This window comes from Harpia harpyja, chromosome 15 (assembly GCF_026419915.1).
Source record: "Harpia harpyja isolate bHarHar1 chromosome 15, bHarHar1 primary haplotype, whole genome shotgun sequence".
In the NCBI taxonomy this organism is placed as follows: Eukaryota; Metazoa; Chordata; class Aves; order Accipitriformes; family Accipitridae; genus Harpia; species Harpia harpyja.
The window spans coordinates 6679421-6705753 of record NC_068954.1 but is presented as its reverse complement, the minus strand read 5'-3'; the positions used below and the strand labels follow the sequence as shown (position 1 = coordinate 6705753).

The 26333-nt window shown below is 41.1% G+C and overlaps 1 protein-coding gene and 1 long non-coding RNA gene across 7 annotated transcripts in view; one reads left to right on the top strand and one right to left on the bottom strand.

Moving 5' to 3' along the window:
* LOC128152050 (24-hydroxycholesterol 7-alpha-hydroxylase) overlaps positions 1-12382 on the top strand; it is a 23127-nt gene extending 10745 nt beyond the window's left edge. For 3 of the 5 annotated variants that reach the window (XM_052810044.1, XM_052810043.1, XM_052810041.1), the window contains 6 exons: positions 1396-1486; positions 2551-2684; positions 3547-3642; positions 6553-6641; positions 10278-10365; positions 11494-12382. In XM_052810044.1, coding sequence (XP_052666004.1) covers positions 1396-1486; positions 2551-2684; positions 3547-3642; positions 6553-6641; positions 10278-10365; positions 11494-11565 — 570 coding nt within the window. In that variant the 3' untranslated portion in view covers positions 11566-12382. The remainder of the gene's footprint in view (positions 1-1395; positions 1487-2550; positions 2685-3546; positions 3643-6552; positions 6642-10277; positions 10366-11493) is intronic. The other 2 variants (XM_052810042.1, XM_052810045.1) reach the window with 2 other exon arrangements.
* On the bottom strand, positions 3637-26333 carry LOC128152051 (uncharacterized). 2 transcript variants are annotated; one of them, XR_008238522.1, is made up of 9 exons: positions 26162-26333; positions 25758-25903; positions 21446-21560; positions 20909-20974; positions 20063-20183; positions 19171-19271; positions 14361-14459; positions 5543-5692; positions 3637-3795 (listed from the first exon to the last, which is right to left on the bottom strand). It is a non-coding gene; the product is annotated as an uncharacterized LOC128152051 (long non-coding RNA). The 2 variants fall into 2 exon arrangements; XR_008238521.1 differs by having other exon boundaries at positions 25767-25903.

Sequence of the window (26333 nt, the reverse complement as noted above, 5' to 3'; positions counted from 1 at the left end):
GCTTAAGTTTTGTCTATGTTAGAAACGGATTTGATGGATTAATGATATAGATACATGCATGCTAACAAGCCCGATATATCTAACACAGCTTAGGCTGACCAAAGACATTTATAGGAATTTCTCAGATGAAAAATCCATAGCAACAAAAACATCCTTTATTTACCATGACTATTAAGCTCTTTCCAGCAGAGTTATGTCCGTTGCAGATGTGATTTAGAAAAAAAATCATAGTGAGTTATTTTTATTTACTGCTGGTGGATATATCTATGTTTTTTCTAGATTGGATATTACTACAATTTACCCTAAAGGAATTTCAGCCATTTCAGTGAGGTTTCTGTGGATTCACATGTTGGTATAAGTGAGAGGCATAGCCTGCTGTCTGTTATCAGGATAACTGACATTCCTTCCACAACACTATCATTACTTACTTCTGTAATATTCAGCTGTAAATAGACATACAGATACTTCGTTGTTTCTCAGAATAGTCACAACCACTGTTCTGGTGACTGGAATGATGAAAAAAGGCCTGCACCTTCCAAGGGGATTTTTTACAAGCATGTTAAACCCGTTTATCTGAAACAATTCAGTTATTCCTCCTTAGCCCATGGGGTGAAGCCACAGTGTCCAAGTGCTGTACAAGAAAACTAAGCTACCAGATTTGTTTTGCAGGAGGGCTGCATCCACGTGGGGATATTTGGGAAATAACAGTAAGAGTTCTCATCCCTCACCAGCACAGATGGCCTGCGACCAGATCTGTGTGCAGACTGCATCTCCCACTAGCTCAGCAAGAGGAGAGAGACTCCTGGCAGTGCTGCGAGTCCTTCTGGTTTCATCCTACTTAAGAGGATTTCCTCCTTTCCTAAATTTCGTGATTTTCAACTTCATTGCATAATCAGTTAGCAAATTATTTCTAAAGGGGATATACTAGTGCTTGTTTTTCTGTTAATTAAAACTTTTCCTGCCCATTTTAGTGTGACTCACTGTGACAATGCCCTGCAAATTACTTAGCTTCATTTCTGCTAATATTAGTAGGAATTTAGTATTTCATTTTTTTCCACTCCTGCAGCTAAATCTAATCAAACACAATGATTTAGTAATTCATTTTAACACCTAATTATTTGAAATTAAAGAAAGGATTCTGTGTTTCAAAGCTCAAAGCCAAACCTATATAATGTTCACTAAAGATAAGTACACAGCAGATGACTAGACATAATCTCCCAGGATCTGAGCCCTTAGATGTGGATTTACCTGGGAAGCACAGCTCCCTGTGCATCCCAACTACAACAGGCACATAAAAAAAAGTGCAAATGTTTTCACCTGCCTTTGTGATTTGCTACAAAGATAATGTAATTCTGTCCCATATTCCTGAGTTAAAGTACTTTCATCTCTGTTTAGATTGCATTTTGGACCCTTGTTTTCATACTCTCTTATCCTTCCATTTACAAGAAAATCATGGAAGACCTGGCTTCTGTTTTTGGCAAAGCAGGTAATAAATCCAACTGTGTCCTTCTGGAACCTAGAAATGATTTATTCTGTGTTGGCCCAGCACACGGCACACTTGGTTGATGGCTGGGAATAATGAATGTTGCTGCTAAGGGTACTACTGATAACATGGAGTCCAGCTCTGAGTTTTTTACTCAGCATATGCTCAAGACATATTTTTAAGCAAAACCACCTTTGATGTTAGCAAAAGAAGGTAGAAGAAGAACCATATGTATTTGTCTTTTCATTCCACACCTATCATTTAGACCTGTATTTGTATTAACCAGTCTTGTGCTTTTTTCATGCATCTATGATCAGGTCAGATGAGGTCTTTCAATTCAGCTGCTTTTCATGGTGTGATGTTCACCAGAATTACAGTTATTCTGTGGAAAAACAGGCCAGGAACTGTTCTCTTTTCTCTCATCTGAGGCCAATTTGTCCAGCATGATTCACCCGCCCCGACTAATCTTTTTCCCTCAAAAACCAGTCACCTACTGGGAGCAGTCATTCACATACACAGTCCTTTGAACCATGCTTAGACCTTCATGGAAGACTCTTAGTTGACATGGGTCAAAACCACATCAAGGAACATGTCAATAATTAACCAACAAGGAAAAACATGAACCAGTGCTTAACCCTTTCTCCTGGCCCTGTTTTATTTACTTAGTTAGTTAACACTTCAGTGTTAACATAGCCCAAGAGCTCAGCCATGGCTTCTTGTCTTGGTGCCTACAGTCCCTGAGATTTCCATGCAGTGTCCTACTAAAGTACTGAAAAAGTCCACGGGCTCCTAACTTCCAAGATGGCCTTTGTTTGGCCTCTTCTGGCCAATGCCATATCTACACCTACTTTAGAGTTATTAAATTATCTTCAGTGGCTTTTCTTAAATTGTACTGATTTTGGTCCATTTATTTACTTTGACATATAAAGAAAATTTCTGGGTGTAAACAAGGTCTTGAACTCTTGAGTTATTCTATCAAAAGTTCTAAAGCAAGACATATCAGCATGTATCAAAACAAGTATGAAATCTAATTTTTACACAGAGTCTTCTTTCTCATGCCATGACAGGTAAAGACAAAATAGAAGTCTCTGAAGAGGACCTTAAGAAGCTCCCTTTCATTAAATGGTGCACTTTGGAAGCCACACGGCTAAGGTCTCCAGGTGCAATCACCAAGAAAGTAGTAAACCCAATAAAAATTCAGGTGAGATTTGGGGTTTTTTTTCCCCAAAACCGATGCTGTATGATTTGTCTGGAAAGGGGCCTCCCAATAGATCTGGATAAAATTAAAATAGTAGAGATATTCCACAATCTCACATATATCTTCTGTTTAACAGATTTATTCATCATCATTAATTTAATAATCATTAATTTAAGAGTGGTTTTGCTTCTCTTGCTCACAGTCTTACCTTCAATTTTGAATTGCTTTTAGATTGAATTGAATTGAGCTGGAGATACTGGGCTGATGGAATATGAACTAGTAATCAGACACAACAAGTATAGTAGAAGGGACCACAATTTAGTAACTGATAATACTCCTTCTTTTCTGTTTGTCCTCTTCGCTGCCATTCAGAGGGGAAGTGTCAGCATTCAGGAGTCTAACAAATAAATGTTTGGGAGAAAAATGCTCTCTTAAGGAATCAGCACTCATGCTTATTTAAGAAATTACTAAAGTCCCATAAAGGTCTACTGCATTATAAGACTTTCTATGAATTTCTTTGCATTGAAGGAAATGCTTAGCAAAAGATTTAGAAAAAAATACCAGCTCACATGGTACATCAAGAAGCAGGAAAGACAGAAATAGTGTTTCTATTATTTCAATACCTGAAAAAACAAATTAGAACAAAAAAAGTCTTTCCACGTTCTCCACTGTTTAGGTCTTTCTTGTGGAAAAAAGTGGCAACAGCAAGAAGCTTCAAACATGTGATATGCCCACTGTGGCTTTACCATCTTCACTTGTCCTCTGTTAGGACCTTCTGCTGATGGAAGAGATGTATTAAGGAGGGACTGTTTTGTGAGTTGAACCAGTGATTTTCTCTTTTCTTAGAGTTTTTTCTCCTTTTCAGAATTTCACCATTCCTGCAGGTGACATGCTGATGTTGTCGCCGTATTGGTTGCACAGGAATCCAAAATATTTTCCTGATCCAGATGTGTTCAAACCTGTAAGTTGTCACTCTTAGCATGGGTATTTTGCTGTCTTTTCTCCACTTATTTCACAACAAAAGCACATGGATAAATTGGCTTAAAGTTGGGTATTCCCCATTGTCTGGAGGATGGCCTTGTATGCAAAGAAGATGTGCACAAAAAGGAGGAGCCTGTAGAAATAAGCAAGACTTTGAAGTTCAGTTTTATGTTCCAAATAATATGGTACTACTTTATATCACTTTGATCTTGATTCAAAGCTCACCGTGGAAAGACCCCACTGATTGAACCCACCTTGTTTGACTAACCTGATCTCCTTCTATGACAAGGTGACCTGCTTAATGGATGAGGGAAAGGCTGTGGATGTTGTCTACCTAGACTTTAGTAAAGCCTTTGACACCATTTCCCACGGCATTCTCCTGGAGAAACTGGCTGCTCATGGCTTGGATGGGCGTACTCTTTGCTGGGGAAAAAACTGGCTGGATGGCCGGGCCCAAAGAGTTGTGGTGAATGGAGTTAAATCTGGTTGGCATCCAGTCACAAGTGGTGTTCCCCAGGGCTCAGTACTGGGGCCTGTTCTGTTTAATATCTTTATCAATGATCTGGATGAGGGGATCACGTGCACCCTCTTTGCAGAGGACACCAAGTTGGGCGGGAGTGTTGATCTGCTGGAGGGTAGGAAGGTTCTGCAGAGGGATCTGGACAGGCTGGATCGATGGGCCGAGGCCAAGTGTATGAGGTTCAACAAGGCCAAGTGCTGGGTCCTGCACCTGGGTCACAACAACCCCATGTAACGCCACAGGCTTGGGGAAGAGTGGCTGGAAAGCTGCCCAGTGGAAAAGGACCTGGGGGTGCTGGTGGACAGCTGGCTGAACATGAGCCGGCAGTGTGCCCAGGTGGCCAAGGCCAACGGCATCCTGGCCTGTATCAGAAATGGTGTGGCCAGCAGGAGCAGGGAGGTGATCGTCCCCCTGTACTGGGCACTGGTGCGGCCGCACCTCGAGTACTGTGTTCGGTTTTGGGCCCCTCGCTACAAGAAAGACCTTGAGGTGCTGGAGCGTGTCCAGAGAAGGGCAGCGAAGCTGGTGAAGGGTCCAGAGCACAAGTCTTATGAGGAGCGGCTGAGGGAACTGGGGTTGTTCAGCCTGGAGAAAAGGAGGCTGAGGGGAGACCTGATCGCTCTCTACAACTACCTGAAAGGGGGTTGTAGCCAGGTGGGGGTCGGTCCCTTCTCCCAAGTAACAAGTGACAGGACAAGAGGAGATGGCCTCAAGTTGTGCCAGGGGGAGGTTTAGATTGGATATTAGGAAAAATTTCTTCACTGAAAGGGTTGTCAAGCACTGGAATAGGCTGCCCAGGGAAGTGGTGGAGTCACCATCCCTGGAGGTGTTTAAAAGACGTGTAGATGTGGCACTTAGGGACATGGTTTAGTGGTGGCCTTGACAGTGTTAGGTTAACGGTTGGACTCGATGATCTTAAAGGTCTTTTCCAACCTAAATGATTCTATGATTCCAAGTACTCTCCTCACCCTGTCATTTGTTCGTATAGCTTATCTCCATGTATTTACCCAGGTTCATTGGTCTTTCCAGCCAGATGATTTCTGGTAGGTATTAGCTCTGCTAATTCAGTAGTTCATCTAGAGTTTCTTGATTATTATTCCACTCCGGGTGGCTGTGTGGGCAGGCTTGTAACTGCTCTTTTTAGCACCATCCGATATAGAACAGTTTGTCTTTTTTATAGAAATACATCAAGGAGTAATTTAAACAAAATTTCCCTTCTAGCAAACTCTTCACCAACTTGAAATCCCTCATAACAATTCCTGCCTGTTTGAAATCCAAAGCAGAAACCCTGATGCAGCAGCTTATTTCTTTAGTAACTTTATTCATAAAAAGCAAGCTAGCTTGTTTTTTAGAAACTCACCCTTTTTCCACGAGGAATAGGTGAGTGCCCCTTGGACACTGCCATTCCAAATGTATCGCCTTGCTTCATCACTGCTGAGATTTTTTTCTTGCTTTTATTGGATTTTGATGCTAACAGGTTTCCTCTTCAGAAAGGTCTAAACAGCCCTAGCTGAAAAAAAAAACCCAAAATAAACAAACACAAGATTACCTCTTCTCTAAGACAGCTTCATCAGAGGAGTTAGCCATCATAAACTTGACAGGGTGTTACTTGAAGGCCTTGGTAGAGTTGCACTGATTTTCTGGAGGCTGGTATAGTTTGTCACCCAGCATTCAAGAGATTTACTTCTGTCAGTGTCACCCACCCAAACTGCCCATATTGCCTTGTTCCTTGTGTTGTTCCTTTTCTCTTAAAGCAACTCAGGATGGAGCAAGGAGCCCTCTGGGTACAGACAGCCTGTTTTTGTTGAGAATAGTTCATTTTCTCACACGCTGGCTTGCACCTGAGAATGGGGCTCTGTGATCCTTGCTCTTCTCTTGTGTTACAGCTCATACCTCATATTTGTCTGTGCACAGCATCTTAGAAATGGTTTGTGTGCAAGATATGCATGAGCCATTTGTGTGCCGTGATACAATTTCGTGGCTGAGGGTAGGTACTGGTTGAACATTTGCTTTGAATATGCATATATTTAAAAGGATAAAGTTGCATTTTTATAGGCATTTCAATAACTCAAGATGCAGGATTTAGAAAAATGGGGACGTATAGGAAGAATGCTTTAGGTGTGATTTTGAAAACCTCTCCAGCACTTTGAGGCACCTAAGTATGTTTCAAATAGGACCCTCATTTCTTTCCCTGAGTCGGTGCTGACTTTTGAATCCAGACTCTAACACTAACAGGTTGAATGCAAAAAAATGGCATTAGTGCAACTTTGTATTGAGGATTAGCTGTCCAAGGTCATTTTTAGCCTGGAGAAATAAAGTTAAGCTTTATTTATATAAGGCTGATTTGGAAAAAAAAGTTTCTTCCCACAGGATCGTTGGAAAGAGGCAAATTTAGAGAAGAATGCTTTCTTGGACAGCTTTGTGGCATTCGGAGGAGGGAACCATCAGTGTCCAGGAAGGTCAGTGAAACAGCTGGGGTTTATTTATTCCCAAACCCTGCAGAGAACAACTCTCTTGAACTGGGCTCCTCTTACACTTGGAGATAAAGTGTTTTCATTGCTTTGCTCTTTGTCAGTCCCCTAATATTCAGTATTATCTGGACCTTGTTTAAACTGATTTGAAAGTAGTTTCACTCCTGGAAAAGTTAAGGTTAAGTCACGATGTAAAAGCAGAATCTGAGACTAGTGTATCAAGGGATATCCCCCAGGGAGGAAAGTCAGCCTCTCTCTGCTGCTGCAAAGGCATCTTTTCATCAAGGGAGAGTTGCTCCACTTACAAACATGCCAGTTTACAGACATAGGTGTTTAGGTTGCCATAAACCAGTTCTAAACTAACCTAAAGAACATTTCTTTGGTCTGAGACTCTCTTTCCATCCTCTATGATGCCATTGACATCTTTGCTAATCATTAAATGTCTTAACTGGTTCCTCACTGTTTGAATCTTGTCTTTGCATTAAGGCCCACGCAACTGTATGATGGCTTCAATTGCAGATCCTATCTCCCTTCACTCCTCCAGCAATGCCAGGCTCAATGCTTCCTGCATTCCTTCTGCTGTTTTCTCTGCTGTCCCTCTTCCTGGAACAAGTCCCAGGGAGCCAGCTGCTCCTTGTTTCTGTGTTCAAACATCTCTATGCTCAATTCTCTGCCTTCAAAACCTGGTCTCCTCTAAGAAGCAAGGAACCAAGAACCCTTAAAATTAGCCAATTTAACTCAAGACTCCCATGTGGGGCAAGGAATCTAGAGGATGTTGCAGAGAATCTGCATTCTTGAATCTGCACCCTATAGCAGACTGGACATGAGTGTCAGATAAACTTTGTGAAGGCACTAAAGGAATAAACAAAATGAATAAAACGGCATTCACCATTTAGGCTTGCCAGAGCTCACTCACTGCTGTACCTCTGTGGCTTGTACCATATTCCTGAGCTAAATATGAGCACAGCCTCATTCCCAGCAAGAGTGACAGCAGAATTCACAAGAGGAATCTGCAGGTACAGGACAAGCTGCAAAACAATGTTTCTGAAAGCTGCTTATTTATATATACAGACCTATTTCTTTGTTCAGGCTATTCTCTGGACTCTGATAATATCTTTAAAACAAGTTTGTGGTTAGAAAGAAAATGATAACATTTCTATATAGACAACAGATGGAGAATCTTTTTCTTGCTGACAGACAAAAAGTCCTTTCAAACCCTTCGGCAGTCTACATAGTAACACACACCTTCACATTTTTCAGCAATAATTCTAAAAGAATAATGTTGTGGTCTTGGAAGAAAGGAAATTAAATCAAGGGATGTATCTAGATCCCAGGTTGCAGATTTCCTTGGTATGACTGAATGAAACAATGATATTTCACATTTATGATGCATTTTCATTTGATTCAGTACTGGGATTTATAAATGAAATGTATTAAACATTTAATTTTGCTACTGCAAAAGTTCATTGTGAAATCAAAGCTAATTTAATCAAACTGAAAGCTAGAAAATAACTTACTTGTCAAATATTCTAGCAAACTGACATGGGTAGAGCTCCCACAAAGCCATGTCTGTGCCATCTTTTTTACCTAAAGGAAAATTTTGATGGCAATGAAGCTCCTTGTGTCTAACCAGGTGACTATTGCCTGTGAGACTATGCTTATCTTGCATAGCTCTTGCCTGTTGTCTCCCATCTTATGCTGACATTGTAAACCCCTCAGCACAACGGCCGTGACTTCATTCTCGGACTCCACTTATTGCAGGACCTCAGTCCACAGCTGGGGTCCTGGGTTCCAGCACAACACAAATACGTAGCAGTGCATTGGGGGCAAGATTTCAGAAAGCACATCTTTGTCAAAACCCCCTGTCACTAAATAAAACGGGTAGGCATCAGTGGCTCAGAGTTTTTAGAGGAAAACTGCTCTAGGACTCAGTCATGAATACGAAAGACAGGTGGGAACTAAGGGGCATTTATCTGCAAGAAAGCTCATGGTTTCTGCTCAGTACAATGTGCCATGGGAGAGAAGGACGCACTGGGACTCTGCAGTCCTGCCTTTCACTCCTGGACCGTCCCTCTGGCCACCCTCAGACATGTGTGTTGCTTATCATCCTTGTGTCTCAGCATCTGTTTGCAGAGCAGAATAACAACAGCAGCCTGTTGGGAAAAGCACTTTGAGATTTAATGGTGGGAAGTGCTGCAGTCAGTTATCAGTTATATCCATTGCTGCTCAGACAGACTGCAGATGAACCCCGCTGTGGGTACAGAGGTGTCAAAGCTGGTCAGCCTGCATTTGGCTGTGCTTGTGTTTGAAGGACAGCCCTCTGTAAACGCAGCAATTCCACTTTCAGGGCAACCTAGAGGCATTTTGGCATTTGGCTGCATCATGGTATACCCGTGCCAAACCAGTGAGGATGGCTCAGAGGCAGGACCTCAAGCACCAGGGCTCCAGGGCCGCACTGTGCAAACAGTGCAGTGACCGTAAGGAGCCCACCTTCGTACGGTGCTGCCGGCATGGAGTTTGGGCTAGTAAGTCCTCCCTGACCTGAGCTAATTTCCATTGAAATATCTCTGCACTGCATTCCCCCAAGCTCAAGGTCACCAAAAGCTCCCTATCTCAAGGTAATTGCAATGTGAAATCACTGAGATAATTTGGGTCTGAAGCTATGACAAAACAAACAAGCATCCTCCCACTCCGGAGCACAGGGTGGCTCAGTACGCAGATCTGGATGGCTCTGCAGGAGTTAGCTTGGGTCTCGCGGGGCTTATTAGCTTCCTCTTCACACCTGCCAGGCCAAATCCAGGCTGACACCATGTACAGTCATGTGGCCTTCTCCCCAGTGAATTCTCTAATAGCTGTTTTATCCAAGTTTTCCAGCATCTCTCAGATAATGGAAAATAAACTGCGTAGAAGAGCAAGGTAGTATTACTATTTTAACTAGGTATTTAAGACTTATGTCTAAATCCTGCAAGCAAGTAATCCCATGACCTGGCATAGGTGCATGCTGGTGCCTGAATGCAGAAAGCTCTTATACATATCAACATTAAAAAAGTAATAGCCTAGAGGAGTTCACCTGCAGATCTTCTCCGGACTGACTAAGAAAGACCTTTCTTCAGAGTTACAGGAAAAAAATCATGCCCTTGGGTCTCATACTGCATTCTAATGCTGACGCATTAAATAATAACTCCCGCTGTCACAGCTACTCTGATGTCATCAGGCTCCCAGCTGTATTATATAACTTTATATAGCACAATTAGTCATATAGCCTTTTCTATATTTGACTGTCTTCTCACTCCTATGAAGTTATTTCAAGTCGGCAAGCGTTAGAAGAACATAAATGTTTATACAGTGGAAAAAATCATAATGATAAGGGGCTGTTTTAAAATAGGGTGTCAGAGGGATACTGTTGGTCTAACATTTCACTGGAAAGAAGGGGCAGCCGCTACATTCATGTTCTTCGCTGAGTAATGAAGCTGAACAAAGCCACAGCATATTTTCCTACTGAAGATAAACCTTCAGGCAGAACTAAAGCATGGAATGTAAAATGTGTCAAAGACACCCTGTTTCTTATCTGGTGATAACACACGTGTGATCGTCAGGCCAATGTTTTCCTCCCTTTTCTTGCAGGTGGTTTGCTATCATGGAAATCCAGTTGTTTGTTGCGCTATTCCTATACAAATATGAATTTGTGCTTTTGGATGCAGTACCAAAGGAGGTAAAAGATCCATGTATTTATATAGCATTCCACATCTTTATATCCTTTGTTTATCACGCTCAGCCGAACAGCCATGCTCAACTGTGGTTATGTATAATGAAGCAAAATTTTGAGAGGAGTGTTAATAAAACATGTAATGAATAACTTGATCTTTGTTTTAACTCAGAAAACCCAGAGTAACTCCGACAATGTTAGTGGGACTGCACTGTCTATAGAAGAAAGTGCCTACAAGAGTATTTTCTCATCATTGCCTAAACGTTACAAGAGATTTTATATTGCTTTCTGCCACTCAGAAAAACAATGAATACGGAACTGGATTATTAATACTTTAAAGACATTAAATCAGATGCAGCGCTTGCAGTGCTCTTCCACTATATATTCAGTGGTGGAAGATAAATGATTAGGGTAAGAGTGACAGAGCAGCTGTGGCAGAGAAAGGTTTTACCATTAAGGGAGAGTGGCGCAGTCTCCACTCTCAGCAGTAACTTCCTTGTCCATTTGCACTGTGTCCTTTCTACTTTCCAAAAATCATTGTTCCTCACAAACACAGACTGCCACTAAATGAGCATGTCTACGTGTCATAACCTAAACATGACATGCATGCCCTATAGCTAAACTGCCAAGGAGCAGAGGGAGAAGTTTAGAGCGGCATGGGCTTTGTATGGTTGCCCTTTAGCCTGGAAGTTGGAAGCTCGGAGAACTTAATTCCTCTGCTCTCCTTGAAGAACATGAGATGTTGATCTCAAGTAGTGGTAGAGAGTCCACCCAGAATATGGAGGAAGGTTGCCTCTTCCTGACTGATGGTGTGTTGCCATGCCAGCTCTCACTGGAGTTGATTGTAACTTGGGTCTGCACCCACAGGCAATTATGCAGGTGAAGATATTCAAAACCATTAGAGTTTCTTAAGATCTCATGTGTTACCCTCTGTCAGAGTGAGTGGAATAAAAAGTAACCATGAAGGCCCTACTCAATGGCTTTGGCAAAGCCAAGAAATACTCTCAGTGTTTGGTCTTGGTTCTCTAAGACCGAAGCTCCAAGAATATGTTTATATCTTAGTATTAAAGCAGGATGATAATACCATTAACTGAACTAACTTAAAAGTTTCTACGGATTTTCTTCTTTTTGCAGAGCCCTTTACATTTGGTGGGGACACAGCAACCCATGGCACCATTCCGGGTCCAGTATAAATGCCGGGAATGAAAGCTGCTCAGCACTAAATTACCTTCCTTTGCCAGCCACCCCTGGATGGATGGACCACTGAGCTGCTTCCCTATCCTGCATCTTCATATAGGTTCTCTGCCTTAACAGTTCTTAATTTCAACTTTAAATGCTGTACATACTCTGCAATGTGGTATGCCATACCAGTATAGTCGTATCTGTGCTCCTCACCCGATTGCCTACCTCCTACTGTTTAAAAATCAAGCTCTCCTGCTGCATTGATAATTTGTGGGCCAAATTATTCACAGATTTTGCAGATAACTGATATACTAAACTCACCAACCAGACATTCAGGACAAAAAGCTGCTCCATTTGGAAATCCTGCATGGAAGTTGTACTAGAACCAGCAGAAAAGCAGGTCCCTTGGGCCAGGTCACTGCTTCCTGCAGGTCTCCGAACCAAGGCCAAAGTGGTGCCTCGTGGTAAGAAACCAGACTGGTAACTCCATACAGCTCCCTGGTGCTGGTGTGCACAGAACACAGGACAGTGCTGAGCAGAGACCTCCGGATCAGATCCACAGCCATGATAAACTAGCATGACTTATGTAGAACTGCCTGTGTAGGTAGATAAAGATCTGGCCTGCTCTGCCTACAGTTGGTGCCAAATTTTGCAAATAAAATGCATTTGTAATGGAAAAATTGCAAGCATGGGAAACACTGGGGTCTTGTTCCACCGGAGCACCTAAAATTTCTACTGAGCTTTATTTGTTCCACAGGATTCAGAATCGGTCTTTGTATGAATATGCAATGAAAGTTTGATCGTGATGTTTGGCTTCTAATAAAAAGTGATTGCAAGAAAAGCTATTGCTATTCATTAGACTGGTTGTCTACTACCTAGAACATTTTTGCTTTCCCTTTAACATAACTGACTTACAGAACAAATTGCACAAATCTAAAAATATTTAATCCTAGAAAGAATACCTAGTAAAAGTTGTTCAAAGAAGCTGTCAAATAAGTTCAGATACCAACACTTTAACTGCTGTCAGATTTCATATATGATAATAGCTGGCATGTATTTTTAGTCTTTTAAGTAAAGATTATTCATCATTTTAGAAGTATTTGTAAAAAAACACAAATGGACTTTCAACAACAGTAAAAACTATGGGAATAACATCCACAGGAAAATAACACATTGTATAATTCATTAAATGGTTGGCTTACCTCAGTTACAGCTACAACAATTTAACAAACTTTAATGATTTATATGGCTGGAAGATGATTTGTCCAACTTCTAATTTAGCTCATACTGGTTAACTCTGCAAGTGTTGCACTCTTATCTGCTGTTTCAGAATCTCTTCCATAACTCAAAACTATTCCCTTGGTTTTCACGTGTGGTCATTACCCAAAAGTGTATATTTTAATTTTAAAATTTGGAAATGTCCACAATATTTGTTCAGGTATCTTGTAGTTTTGCAAAGATTTTTTTTTTCCCCAATGTGCATTTATTTTTATTTTTCTGTTTAATTACTTTTGGGGTTGGGGGTTTTTTTGTGTGTGTTGTTTTGTTTTTGTTCGTTTTTTTCCCAAGAGAGGTAACTCAAAAAATCAAAATTCCATAATGACAAACTTGACTTTAAACTAAAAAGGTCCCTAAAGGAAAGTATAACCTGAAGGTAGCATCAATTTGGTTAGAATGAATAAAAGGCACCTGAAGCCAACTAAAACTGTGAATATTTAATAACACACCACTGCACATGGTTTCCGATCCGAATGAAACACAAGCACAACTCTGGTGTAGTTTCTACATATTGCTGAGTTTTTCAGACTTGGTGTGATCTTGTGTCTGGTAAGAACTACATTCTGCCTCCTTCTACATGCTGCAAGAACTGCCTGTGGGCAGTGTTAGGGTATGTGATAAAAACCACATTCCCCCCCTAAAACAGAGGAGCAGAGGAGCAAGAGCAGGTGGGGACCCTGAGCAATGCCCTGCCCAGCACCTCCCAGGGCTGGCCACGTGCAGGGGTGACACCCAGCAGCAACAATGGGAGCAGCTCCCACCTTTTGGGCTGAGGAGGCAACACTGCCTGTGGGTATGGGACTCATTGTGGGATGCAGGGGAGAAGCAGCTTGTGGCCGCACGAGACTTCTTATGGGATGTTCAGGGGGGGAAGCAAAGGTGGGGAAAGGGGGGGATCAAAGTTGCTTGGGGAGGAACAAATGTGGGAAAAAAAGAGGGATAAGGGGATAAAAGAGGTTAGTTGCCTGTAAACAGGCTGCTGACCGCTATGCTTGTCCAGCTGTGCCCTGTGCCTGATCAGTGCAGTCTGTACTGTCTTCTTTTTAACTCTCCATTTTCACATCTTTTCCTGTGGGATGGTCTCTCTTGTGTGTGCACATGTGGGTATGGGGGTGTGAGTTTCAGGCCCAGCTGCTGGCGGGATCCATATTGTATGTGTGTATTTTTACATACAATTCACGCTCACAGACCTTCACCCTGATCTGCCAGAGAGGGAAGCAGGACGAGGCTGTTGGTGCTGGTTGTGTGATGCTGAGTGTTTCTGTCTGTGTTGGCCAGTGGGGCCATCAGTGCATACAGACATTGCATGTGTGTGTTTGTGCATGTGCCTGCTGGGAATCTATGCTCAGCCTCGCTGCACGCTGGACCCAGGGGCGAGGAGCTGCGGCAGCCTTGCCTCTGTCAGGCTAGCAGATTTAGCAACTCCCTAGCAGTCTAGAATTAGTCATGAAAATGTTTGTCCTGAAAGGCAGGATGTATTTTTATTAAAGTGTAGGCTTTGGCAGGAAAGAAGTACCTGTTCTAGACAGCCAGAGACATACCAAACACGCAGGTGAAGAAAAGTGGGCTTCACTCTGGGATCCTATCACTGTGTGACTGCCCTGTAGTGGATGACAGCTTCATGCAGTTGCCATACTTTCCTAGGTGGAAAAAAACAAGGGAGGTGGATTAGTAAAGCAATGTGGTGGTCAAGTGATAGAGCTAAATGGGGTCTTCTACCTGGAAATAATTCAGAAGCTTCTGGCGGGGGGAAAGACAGCACTTTCCCACTGGGACAGGGATAAACGGGTATTAAAAGGTCATCACGATACTCTACTCATGAGTGGATTGACAGTATCTAAATTATTCTTCTTCAAGTGTTTGTTCAGTCTGCTTTTAAATATGGCAGTGCTGAATTTCCATGGGGGATTTGTCCTTTTACCTGACTCTCCCTACTGTTAGAAAGCTTTTCTACATATCAGTAGCAGGAGTCAGAATGAGGTTTTATTCATAATGCTACCACAAGGGTGTATGAAGCAGGAGATTTTTAAGCCCACAGAGAAAAAAAATAGTGTATTTTGACCTATCTTTGTATTTCTACCTTCTGTATGAAGTATGGACGTTAAAGGGAATGCAGTGGGGCATCCCTCAAAAAATATCTTAGAAAATGCAGGTGTTCATCCTCCAGACATACCATAGGCCAGATCTATCTGAGCAAAACTCAGTTTGTGCTGGCCAGGACTGTATGTTGGTATACATTTATATTGGGATAAGTAAATCCCATGTTTAAGTCAGTGAAACAAATGGTAGGAGTCTTCTTAACAAGACAGAGGAAATCTAGAGTTATGAGAAATGAGCAATAAAACTCTTTTAAATCAAATTTCCTTTAATAATTTTTTGATTTTATTGTATATTAAAGAAGACTTTCAGGGAAAAAAACGCAGAAATTATCACACTGCAACATTTTTTGATACTTTTCAGGAAAGTATAAACATTTTCCCTGAAAACATACATTTTCTGTGGAAATACAATATTTGACAGAAAACTCATCAAAACATTTTGAGTTAAAATTGTTGACCTACTGCAAATGAATCTTCTCCAGTCAGTGTGGTAAAAAGATCACCCATTGTATCAACACCCACCTCCCAGAATAATCACAACTTCTTTTATGTCTTCCCTCTAATGAGCCTCACTGAAGGCCCCTCTCATCTGTACTTACCAGTCAAGTATTTCAAGTGGTCTCTTTCTTTATGCTAGTAACGGCATTCGATATCTTTTCTGTGCCACTGATTGTCACAGAAACAAGAAGTTTAGGCTTAGCACGTATACCTCCTGAAAATAGATATCTGGGGACTAAAAGATATGGCTGTAGCCATTGAGAGGTAAGCTAAAAATAATGACTTCCTTTCCAAAAGAGATTAATTCTAAGGCCCTAGCTCTGTGCCATGCCTAAGCACTGTGCCAAGCAAAACTCGGCTTAAGCATGTGTTTTGCTTTAAGCGAACACTTAAAATGGATTTGCAGAATAAGAATGGATTTCAATTTAAGCACATGCTTAAGTGCTTTGCTGAACCAGGGTCCAAATACCTCAGTCACTAACCCATTGTTTACAGTTAGTCTTGGCATCTGTGTTGTAATTTTAAAGATACACAAGTGTTAGTGGAAATACTGAGGTAGCTTTGCTCATTTTAGGTGACACTGGCAAACGTTAAGGGCTTTTAGGAAAAATTTTTTTTTGAATGGTCACATTTATAGAATAAACCAGTAGGCTTTATTGGCAGCAAGCATCTTTCCCAGTTATTTGGTACATTCTAAATGTGTGGCTCATCACATGGCAAGAAATATTTCCTCTCCACCGGTATGCAGTGAAAGGGGAGTTAGACACAAGAAAGGCATTCAAAAGATAGCAAGCCTTTAATTGAAACAACCAAGGAGAAGCTTTCATCATGTAGCCATTCTGAATGACATTGGACATGTGACTGATTGGTGCAGCATTATTTATTTTTTTCACTTTGATCATAAAATTACTAGGAAAGGCTTAATGGAGTTATAAATATCTTGTTTCCATGAGAGTCCTGGGAAGATAATTATAGCACTGAGGTCTTTACAAAGATAGAGCATTTATAAAATGATATTATCTGAGGACTCCAATGGATAATGCAGGGAATTCTGCACTCTATTCCCAGCTCTCCTATTGACTCACTGTGCTCTTTGGGCGAATCACTTCATCCCTCAGTGACTCAGTTTCCTCAGCTATACCTTGGGGTAATAATGATAATTACCTACTGCTGCAAAGTCCATATGGATTAAAAGTTGTAAGTGTTGCTCATACTTATTAAAGCACTCAAGCCTGCTTATTCATAGTATGTCTGTAAGACTTTGGATAAGCTATGTGCTTTCCTGAATTGGAACTGTCATACTTGTGTTACTGGTAAATTACATTACTTACAGAGTTACAGTCAAAATATTCAGAAGAAATACTTAAAATCTCTTAGTTCACAATTTTTAAGATGCTGATGAAACAGCTGTACCCCAGATGCTTCAGAATTATTTTGGTTTTAATGCAAAGCTTGGAATTTAAAGACTACAGACAAGTTTTTTGTTGAGTAAAAATACAACGTCCTTTCATAAAACCAACCACTACGGAGGAGCGTTACCTAGAAGGTTGTCTAGCAGCTACCTGTGAGACAGGAACTACATCTATAACTTTCCTAAGTTGTATCAGGCTTTTTCACTTGTATACTGCTTTTACTGCATTAGAAATTTGATACATCATCTTTCCCAAGTACGAAGCAGAGTATTGGAGTAACAAGCATTGAAAGAGCTTAATGTACAGTACAGTGCAACTATTACTGTTAAATCTTTGCAGCTTCAAAAAAGAGAAGTGAGGAAGGAGTCATGGCACATGAGCAAACAACTGGGCCCGAGCTCCAGTGGGATATTATGTCTGAAGGGAATAACATGGATTTTGGAGATGAAAATGAGAACTTCTGTGCTGGAGAGGAGATACTACATCTCCCATTGATAGCACTGTAACTGCCCTGGCTGTAATTCCAAAAGGCTGCTGATAAATTTGAGAGAGATCAGAGCTAAATCAGAAAGTTGATGAAAATGTTGCTAAGCCTGCCAAGCCTTGGAGTCAATCTGGTTAGCTTAAGCAAGGGAATGCTAGAAGTAACTTGAGCGAAGACTGAGGATACCAAAGTTAAACCAAAGTGAAAACGAGCAGATTCCCACCTGAAATAAGGTAAAAATGCAGAACAGGAAATGAAATTGTTTTATCAAGTACTGAAATTACATTTCTATATTAATAGTCCTGAAAACAAAATAGCACATTTTTCTGAAACAGAAGCTTTTGATCTGGTGTGTGTGCATTCCTGGGGTGGAGAGAGGAGGGAAAGGCAATGTGATTACTTTTCAGGAATCTGCAAAACACAAATCAGAAAAGTCTGAAGACCTAAATTCTCTATACAGGCATTCCACTTCCAAAAAGCAACTTTTAGGTAGTCTACAAGGGCAGAAAACATCTTTTCTGAGGGTATAATACCCCACACAAGGCAGATATCAGATTAGGTAATCACAGCTGGCCAGAGAAGCCTAAAGCTAAGGAGGATCATGTTCTTTGCAAAGTGTAATTAGGGAATGGCAAGATTTGGCATTCACTTTTTCCTGGGTCCTTGCTCAGAGACAATTACCAGTGATTTCTGTGAACATCTGACCCAAAGAAGAGTCTAACGAGGCTCTATGGATGTAGTCCTTCAGCACTGCATTTCCAGACTCCTCTAACTGTGGGGTCTTGCACTGGTAAAGTGTGCTCCAAGCTGAAGATAGGGCTCTGTCACTCTTTCTCATGTCAAAGGTCTCAACTGTAGCTAGACTTGACTCTTCCGAGTTAAACACAAAAGTTTCAGTGGGTTCATAGTGTTGGTCTTTGTTTACTGCTGACACAGATCCAGGGGCAATTTCAAGGCATTGGCCTTTTATCTGGCCTTTATTCTGAAAACCATCATTGCTCAGAAAAGCATTAAGTGTGTCCTTCTGTTTGCTTGATACCAAAAGAAAATCAAGTGCATTCCAGTATCGTGACATGGCTGCTCGAGTGTGATTCCCACATTAAAATGAATAGATGAACAGTGCAAGATACTTAGAGTTCTACTCTTTAAGTAATTCATTACAGCTCAAGATACTGCCTTTGACACTCTTCCTCTGTCCAAACCTTGGTATTATAATTTACTATTTTAAGCTTGTTTATAGAACTGGAATAATATACACATAAAAAAGGATTATTACAAGGGTGTTTTCAGGCATTAAACCTGAGGTTTGAAGCTCCTTTTTCTGAAAAAATAAATCAATGCATGTTTTACTATCTGAAAACCTGGCAACTGGTCTTTGCTTACCATGAATGGAAATCAAGCACCACTTTGTTAAAAGCCAGTCTCATCACAATGATCTGGTTGTTCCTTAAAATAATAAAAAGACCTGAATCAGCAGGAGATGGTTATATTCTGTCCTTTGGGTATTAATCAACATATTCACCCTTGCTAAATTTTTCTTACAGACTCTGGCCTTGCAGTCTGGTTCAGAGGTTTTGTGGACACGTGCAGTTTGCACCTGTAGGCATATGGGTCTGTAGGAAGAAATTGGGTAGTGAGTACTCTACATACCCACAAGCCAGGACAAATCCAAGTGACAGAACTTAGCAGAAGTTGCAATCACTAAAGCATTTGCTCTGAGCTACCACACCTGCCAGCACTGATCTGCACATGACAAGACACATTTACCCCTCCACACGGAGACATGCCAGTGTTGGCATCTTTGTACAGGGGTCAAAGGTGGAAGCTGGGCAAAGGGTGGGAGCTGGGGCTGTCCTACCTTCTGGACTCTAAGCATCTCACAGCCCGGGAGCACGCTGTGCCTCTGGATGTCTTGTTGGGCTGGTTGTCTGAATGGGACATCTCTAGCACAGGCTCTCTCTGCAAACAGATTTACATAATGAATTCACAGCACAGCAAGCTTCTTCCAGAGGTGGCACTGGAGCACCCCAAAGGCAGAATCTAGACCAGAGGCCCTGTTTCTTCTCTCCCTTCCCTTCCAACTTCCCTTTACTGTTCCTGTCCTTCCTGGGAACTTCACCAGTACCCTTTTTCCCTCTTCGCAGCTCAGCTGTAAGCCCAGCTTACTCCTTCCTTCAGGATTTTCAGATAGCCAGGCTGCCAAATATCTGAAAAACTCAAAGTTGGAGTGCAACTCTGCAAGGGTACAACTGGCAGATCAGTGCCTCGGTAGGACATAATGCCTGGATGGACTGGCTATCTCTTTTGGAGCTCTGTCACACTGCTGGGAGAGCAGGAGGAAGGGGTAGATACTTCCCTCTGGCTGATGTGGAAGAAGGACACTCTTCAGAGGTTGCTCTGCTGCAATAACTCAGTGTCGTAGAAGCTATGACTGCCCAAGAATATCTGTGTCACAAAGACCATTTCTGTTTTGCCATCTCCAGTGTTCACCTTGCACAAGGGCTGGCAGTATGTAGGCGCTGGCAGTATGTAGGCACTGGCACCATCTAGGGGCCAACTGTCAATCATTGATGTATTTCTAGATTTCTAGTGCCATAATATATAAAAATAATAATATCTATAGGCATACACTAACATAATGTGTCTAAACAAAACATGTCTCAGTAGAAGTGTTGAAAAAGGCTGTGTGTGTAAGTTTTTACTTCTAGGCACAATTCAGGCACAAAAATATAGTCTCAGTTGTTACTTACCTGCTTGAGCTGCTTATTTTCTATTAACTGAACGTGTATGTGGTGTCATGTGCTGACTAAAAACTCATCATTCACACTCTTCTGCTTCCAATGATATTCCAATTACGCCTGCAACAGTCACCTAAAAATGTCAGAATAATGAATGAAGATTTCAGAAATAAAAGAAAAACACAAAAATCCTTAGGACTATGGATCACACTTTAAGAGAATGAAACACATAAATAATTTTTTATGATCTCTCAATATAAACAAAACTCCTTAATCTGACATTTTTGAGCCTTTCTGTGTCAATCTCTATAATTATGGATAAAGATTAATAAAAGGCAAATAAATCTAGTACAATGGATTTCTCCATCAAACTTGTCTAGCACTGCTTCAGAACTAGGGCTCCTAAATTCTACTTCTCAACAATTAATAAACAATAATTACCACACTATTCGCTTTATAGGAGTAAATTGTGTCTTGCAGTTGATTACACTCTGTGGCCTTCTAATTAGCACAGTAAAAATAGTATTTGGAGTACCTTTGTTTTCTTAGTTGTTTACATTCTGAAGCAGATCAAATAATATATTCAGAAACTCAGTCTGTATTTAGATACTTAGATAAGCGTCTTGATTTTTCAGAGCACCTACAACTCTCAGAGTTGCACAGTGCTTCTGAAAATCAGGCCATTTATTTAGGTGTCTATATTTAGGTACATGAGTTTGAAGCGTTTGGCTTGAGGTCACATAGCTATGGCTCATTGCATTTTTTTTATTTCCATTTGGGTCACAATGGGCAAGTCACTTCTAATAATTCTCATCACAAATCTAAGAAATAGCAGGAGAGGTGGTAAGAATTACTTACTAAATACCATCATGATGCTTAGCACTTCCTCAAATACATGAAGTTTCCTTCCTGGAGAATTTCAGTCTAAAAAAAGATAGAAATCAGTGTATCAGAAAGGTAAGACAGTATGTTTAGAGACTGAACTTATGTTCTGGTTAAACTGTGCTCATTTCCTGGATCTTATTTGTCTGGCCTCTTTGCCATTCCCTCTATAACCTTATGATCATTTTGACAAACCAGATGTTTTAGCTTCCTGTATTTTGATTGGGTAAATCCTAGAAACCAAGTGCTTCTACTTGTTAACACATGGCAGCAAACCAGTTTATTCCTGAGGAATTTGAGCTGATGTTATCAGTCATGCTGTTGAATTGTGACTATACCTCCAAGACTGCTTTTGAATTTGCACGGTAGCTTGCACAGGCCTTGACCTTAGTGAACCAGTTATAAAATAAACAGTCCAAGACTCTGCAGAGAGAAGACCACTGGGAAAAGGACACCAAGAGGAAACAACAATCTTTTAAAGAAACCAGGAAATCAGTTTCCTTAACATCCTACCTCTGCAGGTTGTCATCCCTCTACTTCACATTGAGATGCTTGTAGCTTTGGTAGCAGGTATACACGCAATCAGCAGTTCACACAGCGCTGCCTTTATTTTGCATAGAGATGGTAGCTGAGAAGAAACAGGCAGCCCACAGGTGAAAATAATCATCTTAAATACCTCGTATATTTCAACAAAATGAAAACCTCCTCATCTTTCAGCATCCTCATTCAAATGGGAGAATTTAAATCTGGCCGTAATATTTCAGATTTGAGAGAACTGTACTTGTACTTTAAGGATGTTACTTGTTACAGAACAAAAGGCTTTTTTTTTTCTTTCCTGAAATGAAGATTGTTTTAAAAGTCAATGAAACCCATTTTTCCCCTTGATCTATCATGCATCTAGGCTAAAAAAACATTTCCTGGTTAAAAATATTCCTTAACCAGAAATTGGGGCATGGCATTTTTGTTGTCTTCAAAACTGAGGGTTAGCTGTAAGATAATAAAGCTCTATTTTGTGGAACTTTATGTTAGATATGGAATTTTTGCAATGTCAAATCAAAAAGACTTTTTTCAGGCAACTCTTACTCTCAGAAGTGGATGGAAAATGTGAAGACTCTCTGTTCCTGTTCTCATTGCCTTAAAAAACACGAGCCTCCTCTTTGACCTCTGTCTGACCCTGAAGATGCTCAGAAACAACAGGGATATACCAGAGAGAGGGTTTAGTGAACAACAGAGCCAAATGCAGGGGCTGTCCCACTGCAAGGTTAGGAGCTCAGGGGTTCCCAGAGCGGTGCCACAGGTTCTCCCCTCTTGACTGACCCCCACATAACAGATTTGGAGAGAAACAGCATCCCTGTGCACAGCTGAAGCATGTGTTTCTCTGCATCTCCAAATCCCCAAAGAAGGAAGCAGCCCTACTCCATGATCAACCTGCTCATGGAGTATCATGTGCAAGGGCGTTACAGGCACTGAAATTTTACAGCAAGTGAAGGATACTCTCCTTTTCTGCAGCAATTTTTTATTGGTGTAATTATTAAACTTGCACTCAGAACAGTGCAAAATGTTCTGTAGATAAATAAAAAAAAAAAGAGACGGTCTTTCCTTTGCACATTTTTATTTAAACATCTGCAACACATTGTATCTAAGCTGCTTTGCAGTTGCTATACATGTACAGGATGAAACTGAAGAGGTGTCGAGGCAACGGTGTCTGACTGTACTGAGTGACTGGGTGATAAAATAGCAGATGAAATTCAGTGGTGATAAGTAACGTACATGGGAAAAAATAACCCTAACTATACATACACAGATGCTGGTTAGAGCTATTGCTTTTGCTGCAGAATGTCTGCAGGTTGAAGTGGAAAGCTCTCTGAAAATGTTAGTGTGGGGCTAGGAAGTGGACAAAAAGGGGAATTGAATGTTAAGAATTAGTAGCTCCCCCCTTAAGTGATGAGGGGACCCCCAAAGTCATAGGACTCTGTCGCTCATATGCTCAGAGTTCTTCTGAGTCCCTCTGCCATACAGCTCTTGCCCATTCCAGATCCAGCAAAATTCAACAGTCATTTTAGTAGAATCAAAGTTTTAAAGAAAGTAGTGTTTTCTAGTAAAATTATAAAGGATAGAGAGGATGGTGATAAATTTTCACACTGGAAATAAAGTACATCAGCTTGAAAGAGGGATAGCTGAAGGGAAATCCAATTAAAGTCTGGAAAATAATGATGGTAAGAAGATCAAAAAAGAAATTTCATTTATTGCCTCTGTAACAAAGGAGCACTTAATAAAACAATCAGGAAGAATACTTGAAATTGTTCTTACACAGTGAAGAATTATCACCGCATGGCACATTGTGGAAAGCAAAACCACAAATGGGCTCAAAAAGACTTAAGACAAACTCCTAGAGAACAGGACCACTGGTAGCTACTAAGCATAGTAGCTTGGAAACGACCCTGAGTTCCAGAAGTCCCTACCTCACTCGTTGCTGGAAAATTATAAGGTAAATAGGAGAAGAATACATAGTCTATTTTTACACTGTTTTACTAAGCATCCAGTCTTGGCTGCTGGAGACAAGATACAGAGCTAGATGGATCCAACTGTGTTTTTATATTCTAAAAAAGTAACAGAAACAGTCAAGAGTATGCTAGTGCTGATAGAGTCAACATTAATTTTACTTGCTTTATCCACTCTAATCTCCAGACTCAGCCATTTGCAAGAAATCATAATCCATACCTGGCCAAAGAATTTGGGATTATCCCAGTGAGCAGAAATGTAAAAGAAGCAGCGCTCACTTATTGAGAATCTACAGATTTTGAGACATCACTTATTTCTCCTGAAAAGAGAAAACTTTGTCACCAAAGCTCCTGCAAAGGCTGCAGGAGTGAGTCAGTGTTCACATTTTGATGATCAGAAATCAGCATTACATAGGGGACCAAAGTCTTTTGGTTACAGCACTTTAGCTGTGCTGAAATTCACCATTGTTGCTTCAGTACATTTGAGAGGCCACTTGTGCTTACAGATAAAATCTGTAGATAAGAAGCAGGTGCAGACTGAAGATAATGAGCAGCTCAGGATTTGGATGAGATAGGCTAAGCCTGTGCTCTGAGATATCAGTAACAAAACTCCCACTCTGTTCTGTGGGAGCAGGACTACAGCACTGCTTGCAAATCTTGCAAGTAGCAGCTGTTTTATCACCTCCTTTGGTATCCTTTCCAGAACTTCAGCTTCCTCCAGATTTTGGCACTCTACAACTGCTTGGGTTGTGGGAAGATGCCCACAGCATTTAGGAAGCACAGGGTGCCTACTCAGGCTGCATGGCCTGAATAGCACTGGGGCCTAAGTGGGTAAATGGTGTGACTCCAAGAAGGACGTTCTCTCAGTTGCTCTTACTCTCATTTTCACAGCGCCACATTTCCATGTTTAAATAATGTATTATTTTGTAACCTTTCCTAAGAGAAATCTTTAATGTTTACAACAGGCGATATTAAAAACCCTGCAATTGTTGCTATTCTCATTATTATCTAATTTGAACGATGTTTTTACTGCAAACAGTGGAATTTGGGTTTTTTTCCCCCTTCATCTTAGCAATAATGTCTGGATGCATATAAAAGCCAAAATACTGACTTAGGCATTCCTGATTTTTCCTGAACATGGATTAGCTTGCTTTCATAACTGTAGAGATTCCCATTTTACTACAAGGAAAGTATATGCTAGGGCAACTTCATCACAATGAAAATATTCTTCCCAATATGAAAATATGAAAAAGAATAAAACTTGAGACTGGCTACTGTGAACAAGACACAGTTAGGAGGTATGGGGATAAGAAGACACAAAGAAATTGTATAAGAAAATGTGGGACAGAAAAAGCACGGCGGATGCTTTTCCTACTCAGAATATTAAAATAAGACATCATGCAAAGGGAACGCATGTAAATGGAGACAAAGGAAGATATTGTACCAAGTTTAATTCTTAAAACAACAAAAAAAACCCCAACAAGCATATGATTTGATTTAAAACCTGATTAGTTTATATTGTGACATCTTTGGTTTCATAGCCTGCTTTCTCTTCTGCATAGTGCCTAAAGCAATAAGATTGTGGTCAGGGGTTCATATTTTAGGTACAAGGATAAAACAACAAGAAATAATAATTACTACTATCAGTTACCTATTATATATTAAAAAATAAAAGTAGAACCAAAGAAGAAAGCCTGGAAGGTGTCTAAGCCAGACATGCATCAAGGCGTGTCAGTCCTTAGTTAACGGGACCAGGGAGAAACTCCTCTGTTCCAAATACAACAATCTACAATGCATTGCTCTTAGGTATTTGCAGAGATGAGGTGGGATACACTATTGATCTCATTCATTACAACAGTTTTTTCTGCTATTATTGGAAAGTGCTGCTTTAAATGGCACACATCTTTTTATATATTTTTAACTAATGGAGAATTATTCCTTCCATGGATTTTTATAGGGTATTTAATAATTATATGGGACTCTTCTAGTTCTCCATTATATTCTATAGATTTTCAAAGCCATCTTTACAGAAACCTATTTACATTTCTGTATCACCCTATTGATTAAATCCCTCTGTATTACATTCCAAAGCGAAGAGACCGCAGAAAATCAGCATTAGCCTCTGACGCTTAGCAGTCTCAGACATAGAGCTGGAAGAGAGAAAATAGCCCTTCCTTTAATAAAGCATGCCTTGGGGGCATATGAATGCTTTCTCTTCTTTTTAAAATCATGACCACAATCAGCCTTTTTCCGCTGTAACCCTGACGTTCCTCAAGAGTCCTACAAACGCACCTTCTGGCCTCATCTGTAATGGTGAGATACACCTTATTCACCTGTTAGTCTGAAGAAGAGATGAACGACAACTGGATCCATTCCAGACGGAGCTCACTTCAAGGGTCAGTTTGCTTTTCAGTGGTCAGAAATGGGAATGGCGGTTGGGAGTTCCGTTCCCCAGAAGCATTTGGGCCCCCTACAAAATCACCACGGGGGGCATTAGGAGGTTTGTCACTAAAACCATGGCAAAGTGTGCTGGCACTCTGTGGGCATCCATCCCACCTGTTCTCTCTGCATCCCACCCCACCTCTGTCCATCCCATCCCATCCCATCCCATCTTTCCCCTACCCTACCCCATCTCACCCCTCCTCGCTCCCATACCATCGCACACCTCCCGACCCCATCCCACTTCACCTCACCCCTCTTCACCCCACCCCACCTCTCCTCACCTCACCTCAGGGCAAGGGGGTCGACACCCTGAGGGAGGGAAACTTTGCCACGCACTAGTAACGAGGACAGAAACCGCTTCCTGGTTCCTACCGCTCCCTGGGTGCCGGGGGAGACGTGAGACCCTCCCCCGGCTCACCCGTCACCACACGAAGCAGGGAACGCCGCGGCCCCTCGCC